This window comes from Oryzias latipes, chromosome 2, assembly GCF_053564925.1.
Source record: "Oryzias latipes strain Hd-rR chromosome 2, Olatipes_Hd-rR_3.1".
Lineage (NCBI taxonomy): Eukaryota > Metazoa > Chordata > Actinopteri > Beloniformes > Adrianichthyidae > Oryzias > Oryzias latipes.
Window position 1 is genome coordinate 33721203 of NC_136238.1, and position 25356 is coordinate 33746558.

Genomic DNA, 25356 nt, shown 5'->3' on the forward strand with positions numbered 1-25356 from the left:
TGAATCTTTTCTGTCTGCAGATCCATGAGCAGGACCCTGTCTGTGGGTTTTAGCTTGAAATGTAGTTTTGGAAATAGAATCTGTCTGAATGTCTGGAATTGGAGACATGGAGACATCAAAGAGGTTTAGATGGGATTTTGGGTTTGACAGAGAAATCTGCTGAAAAGAACTGAACTACAAACTTAGAACCACAGACGACAAAACAGATTGTACTTTTTTATCTGTTAACAATTTTCTCTTTGATCTGTTAAGGTTTCCTGTTTGTCGTTAGCTGGAGGGACTAACTAAGATCATATGATTTGAAGAATGTTGTCGGCTGCACTGACCAACAATGTCTTCTGTCTTTTCAACTGGAAGGGACAGAAGAGACTCTTCCAGGACACGCTGTTGATGGATTGCATGTTTGGAGAGCTTGAAGCTCAAGATAGAACCGTTGTTGAAGTGAACATACCGATAGTGTGGAGATGAAGATCAGAGTCACACTGACCTGCTGACATGTGAGAGCTGTCCACACTTTGGACATGACTTCTGTCCCTCCTCTTCCTCTGATCTCTGTTCTGTGGGTCTGTCTCTTCATCTGTAGTTGATGTTGATTGTTCATGTTGGTTTCCTTCTTCATCTTGACTATCAGTTACATTAAAGCTCTGCTGATTGTTTAGATCTGCTTCACTGTTCTCATCTTCCTCATAAGTAGGAATCTCCATCAAGGTTTCAGTCTCCTGCTTCAGATCAAGCTGATCTTCATCCTGACTGTTGAAGAGTTCCTCTGGTTCTTCTTTAATCTGAGGAGGTTCTGGTTCCTCCTGTTCCACTCTGAAGTTCCTCTGCTGGATGCAGAGATCTTCTTCAGTCATCCAATGCTGGGGCAGAACTGCAGGAACACAAACACAACAAGGAGCGTTTTATACATTTCCAGGACTTTATTTTTTTTAAGCAATAAAACAATCAATAAACTCTGTGATCATTCGAGAAAATGTCCAAAGGACCAGAAGAGACTCATTGAAATAAATAAATATGCAGAGATGAGTAATAACGTGTTACAATTACTTAAGTAACTTTATGTTGAATTGTTCTTGTGAGAGTAAGACAAGGCTATTTTATTTGTATAGCAAAATTTGTACACAAAGTAAAACAGGAAAATGATTGGTTTATCGCCGGGGAGTAAGTTAGTGTAGAACCACCACTGAGTCACAGACGGGTCCCCAAAAAGAAGAGCATGAAGCTAAAAGGGTTTCTCTGTTTCTTTGATGAAGCTAACATACCTATGTGGTGGAGCTGCAGCTGTGGTTTCCAGATGACATCCAGCAGTCTGCGCTGACGACAGAGCTCCTGCTCGTACTGGACGATGGTTCCTTCACAGAGTCTGCAGATTTCTTCAGCAGCAGCAGCTAGTCGCTCGCTGATCAACTCTCTCAGAGACTGAAGGGAAGACATGGTTCCTGCTCCGATCTTCAGCTCCAACTCCCACAGACACCGCCGTCCTCTTCACTGCAGCTCCGATCGATCATCTGCTAGTCTCACAATCACAGCAATCCACGTTGTCTTTCCGTTCAACACTTCTTCACTCATTTACGACACTTTGGAAAATGCTGAGAGTTCCCACACGAACCACGTATCGTCATTTCTGTCCAAAAACCTCACAAACGTCCCAACAAAACACCACCGACCTCTCAACACAAGCTAACGCTGCTAGCCTGCTAACAAGCTAACGCTGCTAGCGCCTCGTGCTGTTCTTCTTCTTTGTTTGGCTAACAGCGTCATGGTGCTTTAGCGCCACCAGCTGGTCTGGAGTGTTGTCTGTCGCTCATATTATGATGTCGATGGCGGGGGAAAACAAATTTAGATTAATAAATAATAATACTAATGATAATAACAACAATATAATAAAACATCAGAGCCAAAGAAAGTGGTCTGAGAAGAAGCAGCTCTGAAGCTCTGCAGCTGACGGTGCAGCTTCAGGACTCATGAGGAGGACCACACTGCAGCGCCTCCTGCTGAAGCATCAGAGAGTCTGCAGACAGAAGATCCTTCCAACAGCAGAGAGGTCTGCAGGAGCTCTTTCCACCACCAGCAACAACCTGAACCAAGCAGGACCTACAAGAAGTTCAGCCACTAAACTTCCACAACTCAGAAGCTCTGAGCTCCGTCTGAGTCTGCAGAGATGCTGAGCTCCTCAGCTGCTGCAGCTCCCACAGTCACATGAAGGTCTGCAGCTGCAGCAGTCTGGTGCTGTTTTCCAGTCAGTGTTCTTCATAGATTCTAAAATAGATTTATTTCTTTGAAGCGTTTTTCCTGAAAGTTGAAAGTTTTGAACATTTTCTGCCAGAATTGATCCAAATTGTTTTGATTTGGTTGTTTTTTCTTTTCTACATTTGACCAAACCCAAAGTGGGAGGAGTCATCTTTCTGCAGTTCCTCTGAATGATGGACAGAAGTTGTAGATGTTCCACTAGAACAGTGTTTTCTTCTTCTGTGGATGTTCTAGTGTTCTGAGCACACTGGTAAAGTCTGCTGCATTTTCTGTCAGCTTCCATTTTCAGCATTTGGATCCTCAAAGTTCAGGAAGAAACCGGAATCCAAACTGCTTCCAGTTTCCATGTTTGGGATCTTCTGGACCTGTTGAAGGACACAGATTCTTTCCACATCATGAAGCTGTTCTTCTGAACCCAAACGGCCCACAGTTCTATGCTGATGATGCTCTTCTTCACCAACAGCCTCTCAGATCACAGATGCTGCAGTTTGCTTGGTTTGCTGGAAAGCAGCAGCGCTGCCACGCCCACCTGAAAGAGCCTCAGAGCTTCTCCAGCTGATGTCTTCAACACTGGGACTCCATCCCTTCTTCCATTCATCTTTGAGGCCCAGATCCTCACCTGCTGCTGGCTTTGGTTCAGCAGCTGCTGACTGGAACGCTGAAGCTCAGAGCGTCCGGCGCTTTGATCTTCTGCACATTCAAGTGTGGAACAGATGCAGAGAAAAGCTCCAAAGTTCTCAGAGGAGCATTGATTCAGCAGATCTTTAGTTTCTGGAGACGACTTCAATGGAAGAATGAAAACCACATGGATTCAAACTGAAACTCTGTCAGAGTCAATAAAGTTTTTTCAAAGAGGAAGTTCTTGAAGGACAAAGCTCTCCTTCACTGTCAACACACACAGATGATCAGAACAGTTCCACATGTGTCTGCATGTTCTGGGAAGTTCTCCGGTTCCTGGGTTCCTCTGATCACGGGTCCAGCAGCGTGTTTCAGGAACACGGATGATCCAGAACATGGGATCAGACTGAAGTCAGCAGCTTTCAGCTCCTTTTGGGCTTCAAGCCCAGAGAGAAGACAGAAATGTGAGGAAGGCAGAGAACATGAAGGGTTCCTGACAGGAAAGAGAAGTTGGAGCCAGAAAGACTAGAACCGGATCAGGACCAACTCTGGACAGTCCTTTTAGTGGTGGAGCACAGACAGAAGCAGCATCATGTTTGTCACAGAGACGTGAGCTTTGAGGAGCCACTCTGCAGCTTGACCCTCTCAGATGTCAGCAGCTGTTTGTGTCCTGCGTGATGGCTGATGGCTTTTAATGGCTGCATTAAAAGTTGGAAGAAAGCGGGAGAGTCCTATTTGGGACTTTTTTGAATATAACAGCGTCGAAAACAAAAGTAAGTGCCTTGTAGTCGAAGCAGGAGACAAAATTTGTGGAACGCTCCTCAAAGGGAAAAACCCTACGAAAAGTACATTTAAAAAGCGCACACAAAAACACAAATCAACACTACCTACAAGCTAGCCTCTCGCCCGCCCTCCCCCGAAAAAGAGGCGAGAGCAGATAACGTAATGCTGTTATCGGCTGTTGTATTTTAATTTAAGGATGGTTGTCCTTGTGTCCTCTGAATAATAAGTGTTTCAAAATGGATCTTTGATTGAGTTTTTATTATACAATACTTTTTCTGGTGATTTTGAATCATGCACCTGACAAATATCCTAATTTACAAAAAAAAAAAAGAAAAAACTAAAACTAACACTAAAACTAATAAAAACTAAACTAAAACGAATCAATTTCAAAAAATAAAAACTAATAAAAACTAGTAAAGCTGCCTCTAAAAACTAATAAAAACTAAATAAATTTAAAAACAAAACTTCAAAACGAAATAAAAACTAAAACTAATAAAAAATCTGAAATTATTATAACCTTGCTCCACACTCAGACTGAGTTTATAGAGGCTGACAGGACTGAGGTTCTTCCACAACAGTTGATAAAGGGGGATATCCCATGATGCACTGGGATCCTTTTCAGTCATTTTGTAGATTTATCAGCCTCTTTTATTTCATGTTTGTGTTTTTTTCTCTTCATTAATCTGTAATTTGTAAAGCTGGAGTTCAAAATGTGTTTTTTTTCTCAGCTTCAGGAAGCGACACAGAAATCTGACACGTTTTTCTGCAGCTGGAGATCCTAAATGTTTCAGGATGGAGGTCAAACATCTTTGATGGTTAAATCAAGGATTATTTTTTATTTCTTAGATGAATTTCTTTGTGGTTGTTCTGTACTCCACCACTTCTCTTTGTCCTTCTTGTTTCACCTCAGAGCTGCTGCTCCATATCCTCAGACGATGAAGAAAACTGAATTTTCTATTAATTAAGACAAACTATTATGATCTAAACCAATCAAAGCTGCTGCTGTTAAGATACTGAAAGAAATGTTTCCATCCTGCAGGTTTACCTCAGGTTCCTTTCCCCTATTTGATGAATTTTTCTGTGTAATTTATTTTATTTTAACCAAGAAATCTGAATCAAATGATTTTCCAAATGTTCTTCTGCCTCTACATTAAAAAGGTACTGAGTGTAGAAAGAAGAAGAACAGGACTTTTCTGTCACTTTGGATTGAGGTCAGAATGTGGTGATTTCAGGTTTTTGTTGGGACTTTGTGGAAAGAGTTGAGTCACTTTTGAAAAACCTTCATCATCTGTGTATATTTGTACAAACATGAGCTCTAAAAAGAAAACTGGAGGGATTTTAAGGAAACAGAGAAGACAGGTTTGATGAACTTCTGCTCTACAGTCGATGCAGCAGAGACAGAAACTGAAGCCTTCATCACATCACCATAGCTGGATTTCAGAGCGCTTTATCAAAGCGCCTTAAGCCCGTTTGGACTCTGGCGCTCCACGCGCTGGATGAATAGTGGCGTTTGGAGGAAATGCGGCTGCGCAGTCCGTCACTGAACACCGTCACTGCCTGGACCTCTTTCTGGGTCCTAGTGCCCTAAATGTTACAGCTCCACAAGAAAAAAGTCCATTCTAGAGGCCACTCTGACGTCATCATCATCAAAGACAGCGTTACCTAGCAACCATACCAAGACCATAGCAGCTATAGAGGGAAACACAACAAACCATCAACGGCGGTTAAAGCAGTCAGACGTTTGTTCTGCAGCTCAGCAAAAATCTCTGCTTTAGGTTTTGGGGAGAAAAACAAAGGAAAACACACGGAGAAGGATTCTGCAAAGGAAATCCCAAGTTCTATTGGTAAGTCAGCGTCCTGGAAACATGCTTTGTTGGTTCTGAAGTGGCATGAATGCAGACTTAGATTGGTTTGTTTCCTTGGATTCTTCAGATGGATTCAAGCTGTAAATGTTGTCAGCATAAAGCAAGTTTGGACTAAACTAAAGCAGAAAGTGGCTTTGAAGATGGTCAGGAGAAATGAGGGCTTTTTTCAGGAATTCTTGGAAGAGGAGGACTTCTCCAAACAACCAGAATCTAGGAGGAGGTTTTTTCAGCATTGAGATCAGGATTTAGCATGAGCTTCAATCCCATTTTTGTTCAATCCAAATGTTTACCGTCATATTCAGGAGTTCAACTCTGAAAGCCACCATGACATCATAGACATTAAAGACCCTGTTACCTAGCAACCAAACACAACAAACTGGAGACTATTCAAACTGGACATTTTGGGGCAACAATTCTTTTCTAACTCAAGTTTTGATGAAAAATCCAAATGATGGAAACAGATTGTGTAAAGGAAATGAGGATCTATTGGTGAGTCACAGTCCTGGAAACATGAGTTGTGCTCTGATGAAGACGCCTGATCCAAATGTGGATTTTTGAAATGTTCTTCATGAGATTCAAACTGATTGAAGCTTTGAATTAAAGGTGTCAACACATTTCTGCATTGGATTCATTCTGTTTCAGTGTCTAAGGTTGGTTTTGTGGCAGAAACCAAGTTTTTGTTGAACAGTAGCGTTTGAAAAAGCAGAAAGTGGCTTTGAAGATGGTCAGGAGAACTTCTTTGAAGAGGAGGACTTCTCCAAACAACCACAACCTTAGAGGAAGTTTTCTGAGCATTCAGAGAATGCTTTTACAATGACTCATCATTTTCCACAAGAAGCTAATGAGTTTTTCCAAATGCATGCTGGATATTCTTAGTTCTAGCTTGGAAAGCACTTTGTGGGATTTCCCTGGAAAACCTGCTTTATCAATCATTTTGGTCTCTTTTTCTTCTTCTAAGTTCCAGCTTGGTGAGTGTGCAGGTCGCCATGGCAACCACTGTCCAGGTCAAAGGGAGGACCACGGCCATCCAGTCTCCAGGCTTTTGGATTGATTTGGATTTGATAAACATTTGTTTCCCACATTTTAATAGTAGAATTCAACACGGGACATATAGTGGATTGTAAGAATAGGAACAAAAACAGCAACAACAAAATAATCCTCCTCCCCTTAAAACATGCATTTGACTCTGAACAAGTCTAAAACAAATCCAAGCAAAGACCAGCGCTGGGGCTCCTGCTAGTTTCTTTTAGAAGATTCTGCCTCTTCAAAACATAGAATGTTCAACAACTAGAGCTAAAAATGTCTGTTGGTAGATTTCTGGATGTTGGCCGTATCCCAGCGAGCAAGGCCAAGTCAGCCCCATATGGTTTCAAAGTGGACAGAAAATGTTTTTAGGAGTTTCTAGAATGTTCAACAACTAGAGCTAAATGAAACTAGTGCATGAAAGACAAAGAACTTCCTGTTTGAAAGGAATCTCATGATGGCTTCCACCTGTCTCTTTGCTTTTCCTTTCTTTTTTGGGTTTCTCCTCTTTGGGAGGTTACACAAAACTGCACTTTAACCCAGAAGGAAACAACAACCGCTCCACAATCCCTGAATCCCCTACAGCCTTTATCCAAACATTTACATTGACCATTATCACACATTTGATTGCATTTTCTTAGAGAAACAAGCACAACTTCCCGTTTGTTTGTGTGTGAAATGATTCCAAAAAGCCATGTGTCATCCTGGAGGGACTGGTTTCTCATCAATGCAGACCACCAAGTTTCTCTGGTTTCTGACTATTTGGTGGCTGGTAGGCCTTTTGGGATTTCTGTCAGGGAAAGAAGTGAACCTGGGCTCCAAATATTGGAAGACACTGATCTAAAAGTACGAGGACATCTGGAGAAAGCTCTAGTTCTGCTCCAACTCAGTCCAAAGCACTGAAGATAGATGGAGTTGGATTTGGGAGAGGACTGAGCTCATTCAGATGAAGAAAGAACAAGTCAACAGATGAAGAAGATTTCAGGAAGTTTCCCATTCAACAAGTTCAAGTTTCCAGAGAGCTAGTTTAGCATCCGTGTTCTGGACCAAACCACTGTCCCTCTGAAGGTCCAGACACAGAGAGGCCCAGAGTGACCCCCATTTCTCCTTTTTGCTCTCTCCAGTGGCTGACTCCGCCCCTTAGGACGTCCCCCTGTGTGGATCAGTGGTCAGTGGGTTGGAACCTGCTGCAAATGCAGGCTCTGGTTCTAACTGCTGGATCAGAAGTGGAATGTGAGCTGTAGTGGTGTGTCTGCAGCTGGATGTGGAACACATGAGGGAGGGGTCAAAGGTCAATCTTTCTTCCAAACAAATGTTGTCAGTCTATTCTCCAACAATGCTCCAACATCTTCAAAGGTTTTTGCTCCCAAATCCAGAGTGTAGCTGGTAGGACGTGATCATTTCAGCCTCAGATTTGGGATCTGTCATCTCTCTGCCACCGTGACACCGAGTGATGAGTTCATGCTCCAAAGCGGCCCGATCGCTGGCTTTAGGGACTATTCCAAAAGATTTCAATGATGGCGGGGAATGAACATTAGGAACAGATGACGGCTTGAAATGTCTGCTGTTGGTTTCTGATCCAGACAGAAATTCAATCAAATGTCTGTGAATCCATGATTTCCTTAGAATCTTTGACTCTAGATTCAGATCAATCTGGTTCAAAGGATGAAACTGCAGCTAAAAGTCTTTCAAAAGTCCAAATCCTCAAAGATGAAACAGAAAGTTCCTAGAAAGTCAAATGAAAAACAATCAGATTGTCTTAGATAAACCCGTTTGGAAGTTAAAGCATAGAAACAAAGAAAGTTCCAAAAGCTAAAAGCCTTAAATAAAGAAAAGTCCAAAGAAAAACAGAAATCCCACATTTGGATCAGTAAAGACATGAATTCTCCAGAAACATCCAGAAACAGCTCTGAGCAGCAGCCATGAAGGGACTGAGAACAGACGGACATCAAAGCAGAATCCAAGCAGCACCTTCATCCTGATGAAGCTCCGCCCTCTGACTTCAACCATGAAGGGATTTGAACCCTCAACCTTCTGATCCACGAGGCCACATGGTCTGTGAGAACATCCAGGTCCAGCTGCAGGTGGAGGACAGCATCATCCAGCTGAAGAAGAGGAGGAGCTTCTGCTGCCTCCCTCAAAGAGGAAGGTGGAGGAGGTGAGAGGCTGCACTGGAGCTTTGGACCAAACCCTGTGATGGATGAACAACATCTCCAGGCTGTTTCCAGCCTGACCAGGAGGATCAGAAAACAGCAACAACTTCTCCTCCATCAAACCATGATGTCACCACCAGCAGGTGGAGACAGATATGAGCAGAAATTCTCTAGTTGGCTTCAGATTTCAGAGTTTCCCAAACAAGCAGTAGCACAACTCCACTTTTCTCTCCAAGCCCATCCTCTGAAATCTGATCTTCTGAGGGACGAGAACACATGGAGACTGAAACTACCAGAACTGTGCCTGTAGGCTGGAAGCAGGCAAAGGCAACAACAGCAACACTTCCTCACCTGCACCTGTTGTTTTTTGTGTGTTGATCCACAAACACATGCTGTGAAGAGGAAGCTGCAGTGAAGGCAGCCATGTTGGAGCCTCACACATGTTCTCATTAGGATCAAATGAACCAGTGTGTTTGAGACTGAAAGAAAGACTGAAGGACAAAGAAATATGAAGATTCATTAAGGATCAAATCCAGACTTTATTCATGTCTTCAGACAAAAAAGCTGCAGACATTTTAGAGACACAATTGAAGTTTTTCAACACTTTTCTGACCAGAAGATGCAGTTCTGGATACAGCCAGAGGGTGTCGCCCTTCTCATTTCTAATCCAAGTTCAAACTACAGACCTGACTGATTTGGTTTGGTTTTTGTTCTTTTAGCCATCATGTATGAAGACATCAGACCTAGAATTACAGAAAAAACATAAAAAATGTTTAACAAACTTCTTTTACTAAACTGAAAATGTATAATTTCTGTCTATTGGAAGTCATTTGAAGTGAAGCTGTGAAAGTGACCACATTTGTTCAACAACCTCATTGCAACAAGAAACAAAGCAGATTTCTCTCCAAAGAAGTTTTTTTCCTCCGTTTTCCATCCAAACAAAGACAAACAGATGTTGTGTTTGGCAGAAATGTGTTTCCACCCAGAGGAACCTGCAGCAGCTGCTGATCCATCAGAAGATTCTGGACCTGCAGAGACTTCCCACACAGCTGCCTCTGCCTCCAAAGAAGCTGCTGATCTGCATGGAGAGAAAGCTCCAAGTCTCTGCAACCAAAGCAAAGAAGCAACCAGAGAACAGAAGCACAGAGCTGAAGCAAACATCCCAGAACGTTTGCTTTGGGAGTCCCACCTTCAGTTTGATCCGCTTCAAGACAAAGTCCCACATGAAAGAGATCAAAGTGAGCTAACCAAGCGCTTCATCCAAGAGAAGCAGCTCCAAAGCACAAAGACTCCGTCTGGTTGCAGGAACTCTGGGAAAGAAGGAGCAGGAGGAACTCCTGCAGGAATCTCTGCAGGAAACATCAGCTTGGAAAGAAGAGCTGACTCAGCTGAAACATCAGCTAACATGTCAGCAGTCTGTGGCTGAGACCAAGTCAACACTCCTGCAGCTGAGCGCTGCAGGAGTCAGAACATCTCTGTAGACCAGCTGCTGCTGTTGCTCCTCCAGGAGGAGCATCAGTCCCACCAGTCTTCATTCTTCCAGCTGCAGAGAGAAAGTAGAGAGACAGAGATGAAGGAGTGTCTCCTGATCCTGGTCTGTCAGTCAGTGATGCAGCACAGCAGCAGAAAGAGCAGCAGGAGCTTCAGTCCTGTTCAGAGCAGCAGCTTCCTGTCATCTTCACCTGTTGGAGCTTCTGCTGCTCTGATTGGCTGACTGTTGTCCTGAAGCCTGTCATCATTCTCCTCAGAGCTTCACTGAGAAGCTGCAGCTTCACAGGAAACTCTGCATCTTTGCTCTCAGACTAACTTTAAGAGCAAACATCTGGAAGCAGCTGGACTGACTCCAACCCTCTACTGACCTCAGAGTCTGCAGTTTGGAGTTTGGACTCTCCACCAGATCCTGGAGCTGCTGAACATCTGAAGACTAAAGCTTGTTCAAGCTCAAGTCCAGTTCCTTCAGGTGGGACGGGTTGGACTTCAGAGCTGAGACCAGAGCAGCACAGCTGGTCTTTGTCAATCTGCAGTTCCTCAACCTGAATCCAGAACAAAGAGTTGAGTTTAAAGACAAAGTTCCTGTTTTTCATCCTTCACTTCTTCTAAAGAGTTCAGAGCTGAAGAAGATCAGAAAGTTTAGAAAAAGTCCAAAGATGTGAAGCAACAGCAGCAGATCAGAAGAGTCCAGCAGAAGCAGAGAAGAAGAACATTCAGGAACATTCAGGACAACATGCAGCTGCTTCAGGAAAGAAGTCCAGATGTGTGAAAGTCAAACATCAGCCTGTGGCTGCATCCAAACCAACTGATGTTTCTGCAGCAACAGCAGAAAAAGTCCACTTCCTCTTTCTGCTCAGCTATTCTCCAAACAGCACTGAATCATGGGAGAATTCCAGCAGCAGGATGCTGGAAAGTCTTCCTCCCAGTTTTCAGGAGATGATCTTCCAGTCCTTCTCTGCTGCAGCCCTTCAAGCAGAGACTTTCAGCTCCAACAGATCAAAGCAGAGAGAAGAAAGAAGTGATGAGGAAGAGTCAGCAGCAAATGTTGGACATTGATCCCTGATCCATGACTTCAGCTCTGAATGAAGAGTCAGAAGCTGCTGGGAGCTTTGATGGATGATGTGAGGATGTTTGTGGATGAAAAGGTGAGGATGTTTGTGGAGGATGTGTCTGTCAGAGCAGCATCCAGCTGCAGCATGACTCTGTCACTGTCTGCTCACAAACATCAGCCGCTGGACTCTCAGCTGCATCTGCTGAAACACAGCAGCAGGACTCAGAGTGCATGTGAGCGTGCACAGCTGCTTCTTCTGCACGCGCTTTAAAAGAGTCTGTTGGAGCAAAGACACAAAGAAGAGCTGATGGCTGCAAGCAGAACTTTGTGGAGCACAAATGTCAGCAGACAGCTTTGAAACAAGCAGCTGCAGGAAGAAAAGAAGAAGTTCTTCTGCAGATCTTTGAAGAGAACAAGCAGCTGCAGGAAGATGCTGCTGTAGATCAGAATCTGGACATTTCTGCTCACTGTGGGTCAACACAACTTTGTCATCATATTGATCTGAACACAACTGAAACATGGAGTCTGACCTCAGAGTCTGCAATCTGCAGTCTGGACTCTCCAGAAAACCACACAGATGAAGAACTCCTGAATCCTGCAGGTTCTTGTTCTCACTCAGGTCCAGTTCTGTCAGATTAGACGGGTTTTTCTTCAGAGCTGAGACCAGAACTTCACAGCTGATCTCTGACAAACAGCAGTTCTTCAACCTGCAATCAGACAGAAAAGTGTGTTCAGGAGCAGTGATGCAGCTGGAGGTCCAGGAACTTGGTCCATTCAGTCAGGTGGGACCCGCCCTGATGACAGACTGACAGATGACATTTTCACTGTTTGCTCGTTTCTTTTGGATTTGGACCCAAAAACATGATCATGAATAAAAATGCAATAGATCAGAAATGACTTGAAATGAAGTTAAAACAGACGAGGAATTGAAATGTCATTGATCATCAGGAATTATTTAGGACTACATATTTACTTTCCAATAGACTTAAAGCTTTGATTTAAAAAATGTCAGATTTCAACAAATAAATAAATAATAATAATGGACTAGATTTATCTGTGCTTTTTCTTGTTGCTCAAAGTGCTCCCAATTTGTCCATTACTCATTCATACTTGGTGATGGTAACTACTGTTGTAGCCACAGCTGCCCTGGGGCATACTGACAGAGGCGTGGCTCCCAGTTCACGCCTACGGCCCCTCTGACCATCACCGGGATCATTCATACACAGTCACACACCAGTGGAGCCACACTGGAGGCAGAGAGAAATGTCACAAGTGAAGTGTCTTGCCCAAGGACACAAAGACAGCTGGCTGGGGAGAGCAGGGATCGAACCTGGACGATCTGCTCTTCCACCTGAGCCTTTGCTGCCCTAAAATAAAGAGACACAGGCTGTGTCCAAATTCCCGTCCTACTCCCTAACTCCTTGTTAGGGAGGACCGTGAGGACGGAGGACCGTGTCACTGATTATGAATCCACTGAGTTCAGAAGATAAAAACCTGCATGTCTGGATTTGTCTTCTTTTATGGACCGCATGAGTCTGAAATAAAGGGAATTATTATTATTATGAAAAAAAATACATTTAAATATTTCTTTTTTGGAACAAAAATGTGAATAATTCCCCAACCTAAACTATAAAAGCCTCCAATTTAGTAAAAATGAATCAAATAAATGACAGCAGTTCTCCTAAAACATAAATGTCTCCTTTTAGTCTCTATCTAAACTTAAGAAAACACTGGTTTCCATCCAAATGACAAATAAATGTCTCCATCAAAGTTTCCCACATATTACCACCTTTAGTTTCTTTTTTTTTTACTTGTCCTGTCCAACAGCTGGGCAGACAGATGAGAGCTGAAGGCCTCTTGTGTTGGACATATTTTACTTTTACAACAGGGGTTATGAATCTTCTGACAAACCAGAGGTATGTCTGAATAAACCCCTTTTTGTAATCGAGGCCAGACTTTATTCATTTTAATTATTGTTGAACTTCTTTCGTGTTGGACCGGACGGAAAAGGAAAGACGGGATGAAGAGAGAGGGATGTTGGAAAGAGGGGGATAGGAGGGTGACCATAGGAGGGGGGAGAGGGGTAAAACCATGAAGCAGCATAAAGCAACAAACTACTGGGTGTTTATCATTACGGTAAGGTACAGATAGAATACAAATCTCAAAGGGGCGGGGCCTGTCCACACACACACTCAAATGTTATAAACACACCTGTTAGCTGCAAAAAATGACCACATGTCAACATTTACATGTAACGGGAGTCACCTGTAGGTGTCTCTATACCCATTGTTCAGGGGGTTTAAAAAGGAAGTTGACGTGTGGTTGCTATGGCGCTAGCTTCCTGTGAGAAAGCCGGTTAGCTCAGAGAGCAGCATGAGTTGGCTCGAGCAAAGAGTGCGGATCACGGCAGAGGTAGATCCTGCTTTTCTGGGGGTTTTAAAGACTGGGCGTGAGGTTTTGCGACGCACCTGTGTTGGAATACTGTGCCCTGCTGTCCTGTTTAAGTTTATGTTTTGTACTTTGTTTGTCCGCTCCTGACGGAGCTGTCCCAGCGTGATTGACTAATCAAGTGCAGGAGCGGACTATTTACCCTCTGTTCTGTTTGTCATTTTTTTTAGTCACTTCCCTCAGGTTTCACCCCGCATGTTATTTTGGTGGGTGCCGTATCCGACCGAGTGCTGTGTATCACAGTTACGTTGCATGTTTTTATTTTTTATTGTTGTGCATGAACTGTGGTTTTTTTGGTCTGCATGCTCCTGTGGTGTCATTGATACGGTCAACATTTTTATTCTACTCATGACGGGGTTTTTGTATTAATAAATCTTCGTAACCTGCTTTGTGGTAGTTTTCCCTTTCTTGGCCCCTGCAACATACACATTACAGATAGTGTTCACACATGCATACTTATGCCAACTAGTGCGAGATTTTTCATTCATTCACGCAATTTTTTAGTGCAAAGGTGAGCTAACACCTGTGCTCAGTTGAGTGTTTATGTTCTTCTAAAATGGATGATGGAATGTGGGAAGAAGGAGGGGGAGCAACCAGCCACCCCCACACCCAGACCCCCGCCGCAGCAGCCGCGGCAGCCAGAAGCCCCCCAACGCCACACGGCAGCAGGCAGAGAACAACCGCCATCCGGGCGCCCACGCCCGCCACCCAGGCCAGGGCCAGCAGGGCCGCCACGAGGCCCCCAGAGCCAGAGAGCAGGGAGGCATGGGGGGAAAGAGAGCGCCGCCCCAGCCCAACCAGGAGAGCAGCCCCCCTGCAGCGCCAGGAGGGCCCAACGCCGGGCCCCACCCGAGAAGGGTGCCCACAGCCCCAGACGAGCACCCCATCACCACCCAGGTGGTCCGGGCATCCCCCCGCCCCAACCCCAGGTACGAGCCAGGACCCCCAAGGGAGACCCGCTACGCGCTCCAGGCAGCCACCCACCAGGGCCACAGATGGTCCAGAAAGGTGCAAGACATGGGCCAGCCGCCCCCGCCCAGGAGGGGGGCACCCAAGAGAGAAGGGGGGCCCACAAGAAACCTTTAGTTTCTAACTAAGTTAGCGCTACCAGGGCTAACTTAGTCAGCACCCCAGCGCCCTCCCAACAGCCGGGAGACACACAGGGGTTTGCACCGGTTGGGAGGAAACATAGTGCTAAACGCAAAAACTTAGAGCACCCGAGACTTCACGTTAATAATTGGTTCTCCCCCCTCAGCGACACACAAGCTGAACCCTCAACTCTGGTTATTGGCTCTTCTGAAGTTAGATACGTGGAGCTCCCAGCGGCTACAGTCAGGTGTTATCCGGGGGCCAGAGTTGGTGACATAGAGGGGAACCTTAGGATGTTAGCTCTGAATAAGTCCAGGTTCCGTCGAGTCGTGATTCAAGCAGGCGGTAATGATGCCCAACGGAGACAATCAGAGGTGGTTAAGTTAAACGTAGCTTCGGTGTGTAAACTGGCTAAGACAATGTCCGAGACTGTAATTTTCTCTGGTCCCCTGCCGCTTTTCACCATTTAACTGCTGGCTTTCTAGATGGTGCCCAGAAAACGGCGTTGGTTTTGTGGATAACTGGAGCGCGTTTTGGGGGAAGTCCGGTCTCATGCGGAGAGACGGCATCCATCCCACCCGGGACGGTGCCGCTCTTCTTTCTAGAAAAATTTCTGCTAGTCTTAGTCTGTCAACCTGACAACCCAGAGACGAGACCCGGGCGCAGAGCAGCAGTGTAAAACGCTCCTCTGAGCCTCCCTTAGGGTTAGTGCCGGTGCAAAACCCATGCAGGGAAAGTCAAGCAGGTCCTAACTTTAGCTTATGTGCTGAAATACAAGTGAAAGGAGCGCGTCATAGAAACCTTACAGTGACAGAAAGCAGTTCTCACAAGTAGAATTATGATGTCATTAAATGTGGTTTATTAAACATTCGATCCATTTCCTCCAAGTCCCTCTTAGTCAATGAGTTAATCACTGATAACAACCTTAGTCTTCTAGCCTTAACAGAAAGTTGGCTCAAACAGGATGACTATGTTAGATTGAATGAAGCAACCCCCCCCCCCCCCACTTATGCTAACTATCAGAAATCCAGGATTTCAGGGAAAGGAGGTGGTTTGGCAGTAATATCACAGTCTAGCTTACTTCTCAGCCCTAAAGTTAAAAATGTTTATAACTCCTTTGAAAGCATCATATTGTCTATAAATCACCCAAACAGGAAAACTCGAAAACCTGTTTTTTTCATAATTATTTACCCCCCCCCCTGGCCCATATTCAGAATTTTTAACTGAGTTTTCCGACTTCCTAACGACTATTGTCTTAGATTCTGATCAAACTATAATAATAGGGGATTTTAACATTCATGTTGATGACCCCAGTGACTGTCTAGGAAATGCTTCTGCAGCTTTATTAGATGATGTTGGTTTCACCCAAAGTGTGAATGAACCCACTCACTGTCATAAGCACACCCTGGATCTTGTTCTAACCCATGGTATAGAGATCAGCTAGCTGAGTGTCCTTCCTCTTAACCCCATCATTTCTGATCACTTTCTGATTACCTTCCAGTTTATATTAGAACATCCTGCTGCCCCAGTGAATAAGAAACAGCTTAGAAGAACCTTAACTGACCGTTCTGTGTCTGAGTTTAAACACACAGTTCAGCCAGTACTTAGTGATATTCTGAGAAAATACTCTGAGTCCAGCTCCCATAGCATCAGTCCTAGTATAAATGACCACTTTGTTAATGATGCCTTACAAGCCCTCGGGAGTACACTCCATGTTGTTGCCCCCCTGAAACCTAAGTTCGTTAGACAAAACCGAGTAGCACCGTGGTTTAACGCTGAAACTCGTTCTCTTAAACAAGAAACCCGTAAGTTGGAAAGAGAATGGCGCCGCTCCGGTTCAGAGCAGTCTCTGAATACCTGGAAACTTAGCCTATTAAATTATAAAAAAGCTCTGCGTAGAGCTAGAAGCCAGTACTATTCAACCTTAAAATCAGAGAATGGAAATAATCCAAGATTTCTTTTTAGCACTATTGCTAAATTATTTCGCAGTCAGAGCTCAGTAGAACCACATGTTCCTGTTTCTCTCAGCTCTGATGATTTTCTTACATTTTTTGATAGTAAAATCTCAAATATTAGACATAAGTTAAATCAAGTTATTCCTACTATCAGCCCAGAGCAGGCTGAAGCGGTAGAAATGGAGGCATCCATAGAAACCTCTGTAACATTAGACTGCTTCACTGCTGTGGATCAAGCGGAAATAACATTAATTATTACGTCCTCCAAATCCTCAACGTGTCTGTTAGACCCAATTCCCACTAGACTTTTTAAAGAAACTTTTCCCCTAATTAATGATCCCATATTAACAATGATACATACCTCTCTGGAAACGGGTTACGTGCCACAGTCTTTTAAATATGCAGTTGTTAAACCTCTTCTGAAAAAGCCCAGTTTGGATCCTAGCATCTTGGCCAACTATAGACCGATATCGAACCTGCCCTTTATTTCTAAAATCCTAGAAAGAGTTGTAGTTAAGCAGCTTTACTGCCACCTACAGGACAACAGCCACTTTGAAGACTTTCAGTCGGGGTTTAGACCTCACCACAGCACGAAAACTGCACTAGTTAGAGTCTCTAATGACTTGTTATTGGCCTCAGAAAAGGACTACTTTCTATTCTGGTCCTGTTAAACCTCAGTGCAGCCTTTGACACTATCGACCACAGTATTTTACTCCATAGATTAGAGCAGGACATAGGGATCAGAGGATCTGCTCTCCAGTGGTTTAAATCCTATCTGTCCGATAGGTATCAGTTCGTTAATTTAAATGGACAGTCCTCTCAGTGCACTCGAGTCAACTATGGAGTCCCACAGGGCTCAGTCTTAGGACCCATCCTGTTTATGCTTTATATGCTACCCCTAGGAAACATAATCAGGAAACACAGTATTAATTTTCATTGTTATGCCGACGATACGCAGTTGTATTTATCCATGACATCTGACCAGAATGACGATATAGAAAAACTGAATGCCTGTATCAGAGACATCAAGACCTGGATGACAATTAATTACCTCCTCTTGAACCCAGAAAAAACTGAGGTCATTATACCAGGTCCTAAAAACCTCAGAGATGCTCTGTCTGCTCAGATAGTCTCACTAGATGGCATAAGCATAGCCCCTAATTCCACAGTTAGAAACCTTGGGGTTTTATTTGACCAGGAGTTATCATTTAAGGCTCACATATCTCAGGCGTGCAGAACTGCCTTTTTTCACCTGCGGAATATTGCTAAGATCAGAAATGTACTTACTAAGAGTGATGCTGAAAAACTCATCCATGCATTTGTTACGTCGAGGCTGGATTACTGTAACTCCTTGTTAGCAGCATGTCCTAAGAGTTCCTTAAGAAGTTTCCAGCTTGTTCAGAATGCAGCTGCTAGATTCTTAGCAGGAACTAGCAGAAGAGATCACATCACTCCTGTGTTAGTTTCACTCCATTGGCTCCCAGTTGATACTAGAATCAAGTTCAAGATCCTCCTGTTAACCTATAAGGCCTTACATGGAATGGCCCCGTCCTATATTAAGGACCTCATAGTCCCTTACCACCCAATCAGAACACTTCGCTCGCAAAATGCAGGACTGCTTGTGGTTCCTAGAATTAGTAAAAGTACGGTTGGAGGTAGAGCGTTTAGCCACCAAGCCCCTGTCTTATGGAATAAACTCCCAGCTCATGTAAGAGAGGCCGATTCAGTTTCTACATTCAAAGTTAGACTGAAAACATTCCTCTTTGGACAGGCTTATTGTCAGACTAGTTAGTATTCAGAGATTATTTAACTTAATGTTAAGTTGTTTAAATTAAACTTAACTATTTCTTTTAAAAGGCTGCTAGAAGTTGAAGCTGGGGTAACTATGGTGCTCTGGGGTTCTGTCCTCTTTTCTCTTCTACTTCTACCCTTCCTCTCTTTTCTATTCTTGATCATTATTCATCATTTAGTTCTCCATGTCTCTGTTTGGTGCAGTGCGATTCATGTATTGTCCCTCTTTTCCTCTCCCCTCCTGGGGAGTGGGAGTGCTTCCAGACTCCAGTTGGCTCATCCATGCTCCTGTTCCTGACCGTTTACCTCGCCTTTGCTCCTGCTCCTACACCTGGCTGTGGATCCTGCCTCTGGCTCATCTCTGCTCTGTACCTGACCGAGTACCTCGTCTCTGGCTCGTCTCTGCTCTGTACCTGACCGAGTACCTCGTCTCTGCTCCTGCTCCCACACCTGGCTGTGGTTCCTGTCTCAGGCACGACTCGCGCCCCTGACTGTCCCCCCAACAACGGCTGGATGAAGCTCGTCTGCTGGACTTTAAATGTGTAGTTGTAGGGTTAGATAAGTTAATTCTTCTCTAAGAGTTCTGGTAAATCGCCTGTCCGTCCTGGGGGAGGATCCCTCCTTCATGTGGGCACCCCTGAGGTTTTTCCAGAATCCGTTTTTTTTGGGAGTTTTTCCTTACCGCAAAGGGGGGTCTAAGGGCAGGGATGCCAGTATAGCTTAGTCAGTTTGTTAGTTCATTTTAGTATTTTCCTATTGAACTCTTTGTATTCGTGATCCTTTTGAGTTCATGTTTTACTTTGAAGCCCATCGAGACGACTGTTGTTGTGATTTTGGGCTATACAAATAAAATTGAATTGAATTGAATTGAAATTGAACCAAGGAAAGCACAGAAATCCAAACCGTAGAACATTGAACATTGAACCGTTTCAGAGCTTTTCTCATGCACGCGCTCACACACACAGTCCAGTTTAGTCGCGGTACTGCCACCTTAAAGCCAAGAAAAAGCCTTGCAGGCCTGTTGTTGCTCTGGGAAAACATGGAGTTTGTTGCAATAATCCAGTCAGATCCAGAGAGAACAGAAAGACGACGACTCCGCTTTCATGTGACCAGCGTGATGCACGTTAGCTCCACAGCCTCCAGTCCGACTCCCATCCAGAAAACAGCTATTCACCCGCAGTTCCTCCACTCACCAATCCCAGCTCATTTTCTGATCCAGACGTGTCCTTCTGTCTCTACAAACTAACTGTTCAAAATTAAATAAATAAATATGACCTTGTGCAATCAACCAATAAATCTCTCATAAATATATAAAAGCATCATGAAATATTGAAAAACTTGCACACAAATTTTAAATTATATTATTATATTAAATATATTTTATTTTGCTTTAAAAACCTCTTCTTTATTTTAAAACAGCATTTTAAAATATTCATTTTTTATCGTGTTGAATATTATTATAATTCTATGGCTTTTTTCATAACCTCAGATTTCTAAATCAATATTTTCCACTGTTCTAACAGCTTTTTTGTTAGTGCAGTATTTAATACTATTTACATACAGAATTATTTCTTTCTGAAAAACATAAAAAACTATTTTTTGTTAGCATTTTTACACTTATGAATGACATATTTAACCATAATTATTATTGATTTAACTACATAAATGTTCTATGCATTAAATCTACCTTGTGTAAAATATCCATAAATAATATGTTCATAGAATAATTTCTAGTCACATTGATGGTTGTCATAAAATGAGTCAAATCTTTCCAAAATGTTGGAGTGAAAGAGAAAAGAGGCTCAGTTTCTGCCGAGGAAGGACAAAATGAACAGTTTATGTCCAGATCTTTTTCAATTTGGTAAAAAAGTGTTTTTCTGGATAAAATGTATGAAGAATTCTGAGAGAAATGTCTTGAATTTTCTTGGTGATTAAATACTTTTGGGGCAGGAAACAAACCTGTCCTTATAAGTTTCCATGTGCAACACTGCCACATACCAGTGTATCCTGAGATGATAAAATGAAGGCTTGCCATGCACATTTTTTCATTTAGGAAAAGACTATATATACTAATTTAGGATATGTACACTTCTGCTTTAAAAGTTAAAAACAGTCCTTTTTATCTTTGGCTACAGGAGAAGGAAAGTGAGATGGATAATGCAATGTAGGGGGGGAGGGGGGAATTCTGCACTGCACTGAGGATGTGTTTTATAATGTTCTGTGGCTGACCACCAAAAAAGGAATTCTTATGTAAAATCTTATAAGAATATCCTGATATGTTTATGGTGTTTCTATGACTGACCCCCAAAAGGAATGCTTAATATAAAGTTTTGCCAAGTTTACCATGCGACTCCTTCGCTGTGGCGACCCCTGATGGGAAAAGCCGAAAGAGAAACAACAAATCCTGTTGAGGGAGTGCTCTGTAGAGCATATCCTGACAATGTTTAGACTTTTATCCCGTTACTGACCCGTAAAAGGAGTGCTCTGTAGAGCATATCCTGACAATGTTTAGACTTTTATCCCGTTACTGACCCGTAAAAGGAGTGCTCTGTAGAAGATATTCTGACATGTTTATGATGATATAGGATGAGTGTACTGCAGGGTGAGCCTGCGGGAAGGGACCGGCCCTCCTTTTCCTCACGCTAACCTTTGCATCAAAGAATATAAAAGATGGGGAAGCCTAACTTTATTTAGAGTCTGCTGGGGGTTGCATGCGAACCCCCAGCCGGAGTTTTTTTCTTCAAGCCACTCTATCTGGACTGTTGGCTCTCCAGTCCGTGTGTCACGTTAGGGGCAGATGAATCTTTTCTGTTGAAACTGCATGGCTTAAACTCCTGTGTTATGATGTTTGACTGTATTTAGAGCGGGGAATAAAAGAAACATTTATTCTAGCTTGCAGTCTTTGAGTCATTTGCTTCTACTCGGTGCCTACCTCCCTCAAACCTGAAAGGAAAACATTTCTTAAAACAGAAAGGTTACGCGTTATACGTTGGTCATGAACAAAACAGCTCTTATCTCATATAATTATATCTCACATTTTGCAAAATGCAATTTGCTTTTTTTTCTCCTCTGTATTTCCTGCTTCTGCTCAGTGGGCGAACACACCACCCTCCTCTTCTTCAGCGCATTCACAGATGCAGCAAGTCAATGATCAGGATGTGGTTCATACACTTAATTAACAAATATATTTGTATTTTGAAGATTATTCTACAATCAAACATTTCAAGAGAAAAATATCAGTAACAATATCTGTGATATTAGACCCGTCAATATTTAGAGGAAAAAATATTAAATACATAAATATTTAAATATAAATATTATAAATACAATTAATAAATATTCAGATGTTCCCAGTAAATGAAGCTCCGACCAAAGATCAGTTTTTCCAATGTTCTGTACCAGTGACAATGACAAATGAAAATCATCTGTTTAAATCCAAATGTCATATCTAAATGAACAATAAATGTTTAATTTCAACATTAAAGTCCAGTTTCTGACTCCCAGACTCTGGTTCCCATGGAAACTGATCCACACAGAGGAACACCCTCAGAAGGAGTCTAGTTAACCATTGCAGAGAACAGAAGACAGAGAGATTCTGACACTCTGGACCACTGATCTCTGAGAGAAGTGTTGCTGTGGTGCAGCGTGCTGACTATAAACTATTTAATCCTTTATCAAATATTGTTAATCTTCTAACTTCAAGTTGAACCTGGTAGACTCTGGTCCTTGAAAAGATTGTCTGACATTAAACTGATATGCAGCTACAGATCTGCCTCTGCAGGTTTACTCAATTCTCTCATTTCTGCACCAAAACTCTCCTTCTTTCAATGATTTTCCTCTCTAATCTGACTCACACTTGTGTCTGTGTGTGTGTGTGTGTGTGTGTGTGTGTGTGTATGCGTGTGTGTGTGTGTGTGTGTGCGTACACGCTCACATGCTCTGCTGCGTCTGATTTGAACTTTGACCTCGGTCAGCTTTCAGGCAGGTTTGATCAAGATGACAAGTCTGTCAATAGTTTGAGTTCTGGTTTGTTTTCTGACTTTTCAAACTCAGAAATCTGTCAAATGTTTCAACAGCTGAATGTTTGTTGCCATGGAAACATCTTTGTTCTACAGAAAATCTAAGCAGCTGTTTTCTTCCACTGCAGACTCTTCAAAGAATCAAAGATGTTCAATTTGTGGAAAATCCAGAAAATCTTTGAATCCAAACCTTTCAGCTTCAGTGAAGAACTACAAATGTAGAAATGAACCAACCAGCAGCTTCAATGTTCTGACCTCAGAGTCTGCAGTCTGCAGTTTGGACTCTCCAGTCCAGAACACAAAACCTCCATGGATGAATCCTCCAGGCTGTTGCTGCTTAGGTCCAGTTCTGTCAGGTGGGACGGGTTGGACTTCAGAGCTGAGGCCACAACTTCCCAGTGAGTCTCTGAGAGTCCACATCCTGGAAGTCTGTGAAGAGAAACAAAGATAGAAACAGATGATCTTCTGATGAATTCAGGCTGTGATGAAGTTCCAGTTGTACATTTCTCTCTTCACCAGAGCTTCATCTTCATCATGAACTAGTCCTCCTCATCAGTCTCTCTCAGACCTTCATCTTTCTTTCATCTGCAGCTGGAGGAGAGAAGGTGGAGCTCCATGGAGCTTCATGCTGCTCTCAGTCTGTCAGTGATCTGAGGTCTGAACCCCAAAGTTGTAGTACAACATCTGGATCCCAGAGACTGACAGCTGTCGCTCTGACCATGATGATGATGATGACAATGATGGTTGAATGTTGACAGTTTTTCATTGTTGGTTCTGATCCAGTTTTCTGAGAGTTTTCTGTTTTCAGTTCCAAAATAATATTTTCATGTTTTCAGCTCTGAAGCTGTAAACAACAACAGTTCATCTTCCTGTTCTGTTGCAGAACTTTGAATCCAGTTTCCTCCTCAGGTCCACGTCTCCCATCATGAACAGAACCACAGCAGCACCAACCTTCAGGCAGAACTTTCCAGAAGGTCTTCTTGGTAGAAAGAGGCTAACGTGACTGTTTCAATGGAGGAACAAGAACCTGTGTAGGTTTACAAGTTAGCTTTAATGCTAAGCTTCATTAGTCAGAGTCAAGATCCGAGTCCTCCTCGACTATGACGAAGATGGAAGACGTCCATCAAAACATGTCAGGTACTTTTTTTTCATGACTATAAGGCGCACTTCACTTAAGCTTTCTCCAAACTGTAGGGGGCGCCCTACTAGGCGCTGTGCCTAATGTCTGACTTCAGCAGAGGAGTAGAAGAAGACGATGAGAAAAAAACTCAGTTGTTCTCCCACTGATTTTTTCCACAATGAGTGTGTATGTGTGTATGCTGAAACGTGTGTGTGCTGAAATGTGTGTGTGCTGTAATGTGTGTGTGCTGTAATGTGTGTGTGCTGAAATGTGTGTGTGCTGAAATCTGCGTGTGCTGTAATGTGTGTGTGCTGAAATGTGTGTGTGTTGAAACTTGTGTGTGCTGAAATGTGTGTGTGCTGAAATGTTTGTGTGCTGAAATGTGTGTGTGCTGAAACCTGTGTGTGCTGAAATGTGTGTGTGCTGAAACCTGTGTGTGCTGAAATGTGTGTGTGCTGAAACCTGTGTGTGCTGAAATGTGTGTGTGCTGAAACCTGTGTGTGCTGAAATGTGTGTGTGCTGAAACCTGTGTGTGCTGAAATGTGTGTGTAAGAGAGGCAGACTCAGTTTCTACATTCAAAGCTAGACTGAAAACATTCCTCTTTGGACAGGCTTATTGTCAGACTAGCTAGTATTCAGAGATTATTTAACTTAATGTTAGTTTGTTTAAATTAAACTTAATAATAACTATTTCTTTTAAAAGGCTGCTAGAAGTTGAAGCTGGGGTAACTATGGTGCACTGGGGTTCTGTCCTCTTTCCTTTTTTACTTCTACCCTTCCTCTCCTCTATTCTTGATCATAATTTATCATTTAGTTCTCCATGCCTCTGTTTGGTGCAGTGCGATTCATGTATTGTCCCTCTTTTCCTCTCCCCTCCTGGGGAGTGGGAGTGCTTCCAGACTCCAGTTGGCTCATCCGTGCTCCAGTTCCTGACCGTTTACCTCGCCTTTGCTCCTGCTCCTACACCTGGCTGTGGATCCTGCCTCTGGCTCATCTCTGGCTCGTCTCTGCTCTGTACCTGACCGAGTACCTCGTCTCTGCTCCTGCTCCTACACCTGGCTGTGGTTCCTGTCTCCGGCTCGACTCGCGCCTTTGACTGTCCCCACAACCACGGCTGGATGAAGCTCGTCTGCTGGACTTTTATATATGTAGTTGTAGATTTAGATAAGTTAATTCTTCTCTAAGATTTCTGGTAAATCGCCTGTCCGTCCTGGGGGAGGATCCCTCCTTCATGTGGGCACCCCTGAGGTTTCTTCGTTTTTTCCGGAATCCGGTTTTTTTGGGAGTTTTTCCTTACCGCGAAGGGGGGTCTAAGGGCAGGGATGCCAGTATAGCTTAGTCAGTTTGTTAGTTCATTTTAGTATTTTTCTATTGAACTCTTTGTATTCGTGATCCTTTTGATTTCATGTTTTACTTCGAAGCCCATCGAGACGACTGTTGTTGTGATTTTGGGCTATACAAATAAAATTGAATTGAATTGAATTGCTGAAACCTGTGTGTGCTGAAATGTGTGTGTGCTGAAACCTATGTGTGCTGAAACGTGTGTGTACTGAGTGCCGCTCTCCCATCAAGTTTCTGCTTCAGTTTCTTCTTTTAGTCATCAAACTGTTTCATTAACAGATCAATGATTTATCTAGAAAGAAGATGATGAACAGAAAGAGCATTTTAGAAATTTGCTTCTAGAATGGCTGACATTGTGG

The 25356-nt window shown here is 43.2% G+C and overlaps 2 protein-coding genes across 3 annotated transcripts in view; both read right to left on the bottom strand.

Moving 5' to 3' along the window:
* LOC144987317 (uncharacterized) overlaps positions 1-25356 on the bottom strand; it is a 406167-nt gene that overhangs the window by 14707 nt on the left and 366104 nt on the right. Inside the window, exons 1-2 of one of the 2 annotated variants that reach the window (XM_078936661.1) lie at positions 1263-2022; positions 488-871 (exon numbers count right to left, since the gene is read on the bottom strand). The exons of the other annotated variant lie outside the window; for it this stretch is intronic. Coding sequence (XP_078792787.1) covers positions 488-871; positions 1263-1434 — 556 coding nt within the window. The 5' untranslated portion in view covers positions 1435-2022. Of the gene's footprint in view, positions 1-487; positions 872-1262; positions 2023-25356 lie in introns of those variants that run through there. 2 annotated transcript variants of the gene reach the window in all.
* Positions 8567-25356, bottom strand: part of LOC144986688 (NLR family CARD domain-containing protein 3-like) — a 520304-nt gene continuing 503514 nt past the window's right edge. Inside the window, exons 10-12 of the mRNA XM_078934468.1 lie at positions 22792-22965; positions 11765-11941; positions 8567-10725 (exon numbers count right to left, since the gene is read on the bottom strand). Of these exons, the coding sequence (XP_078790594.1) occupies positions 10617-10725; positions 11765-11941; positions 22792-22965 (460 nt within the window). The 3' untranslated portion in view covers positions 8567-10616. The remainder of the gene's footprint in view (positions 10726-11764; positions 11942-22791; positions 22966-25356) is intronic.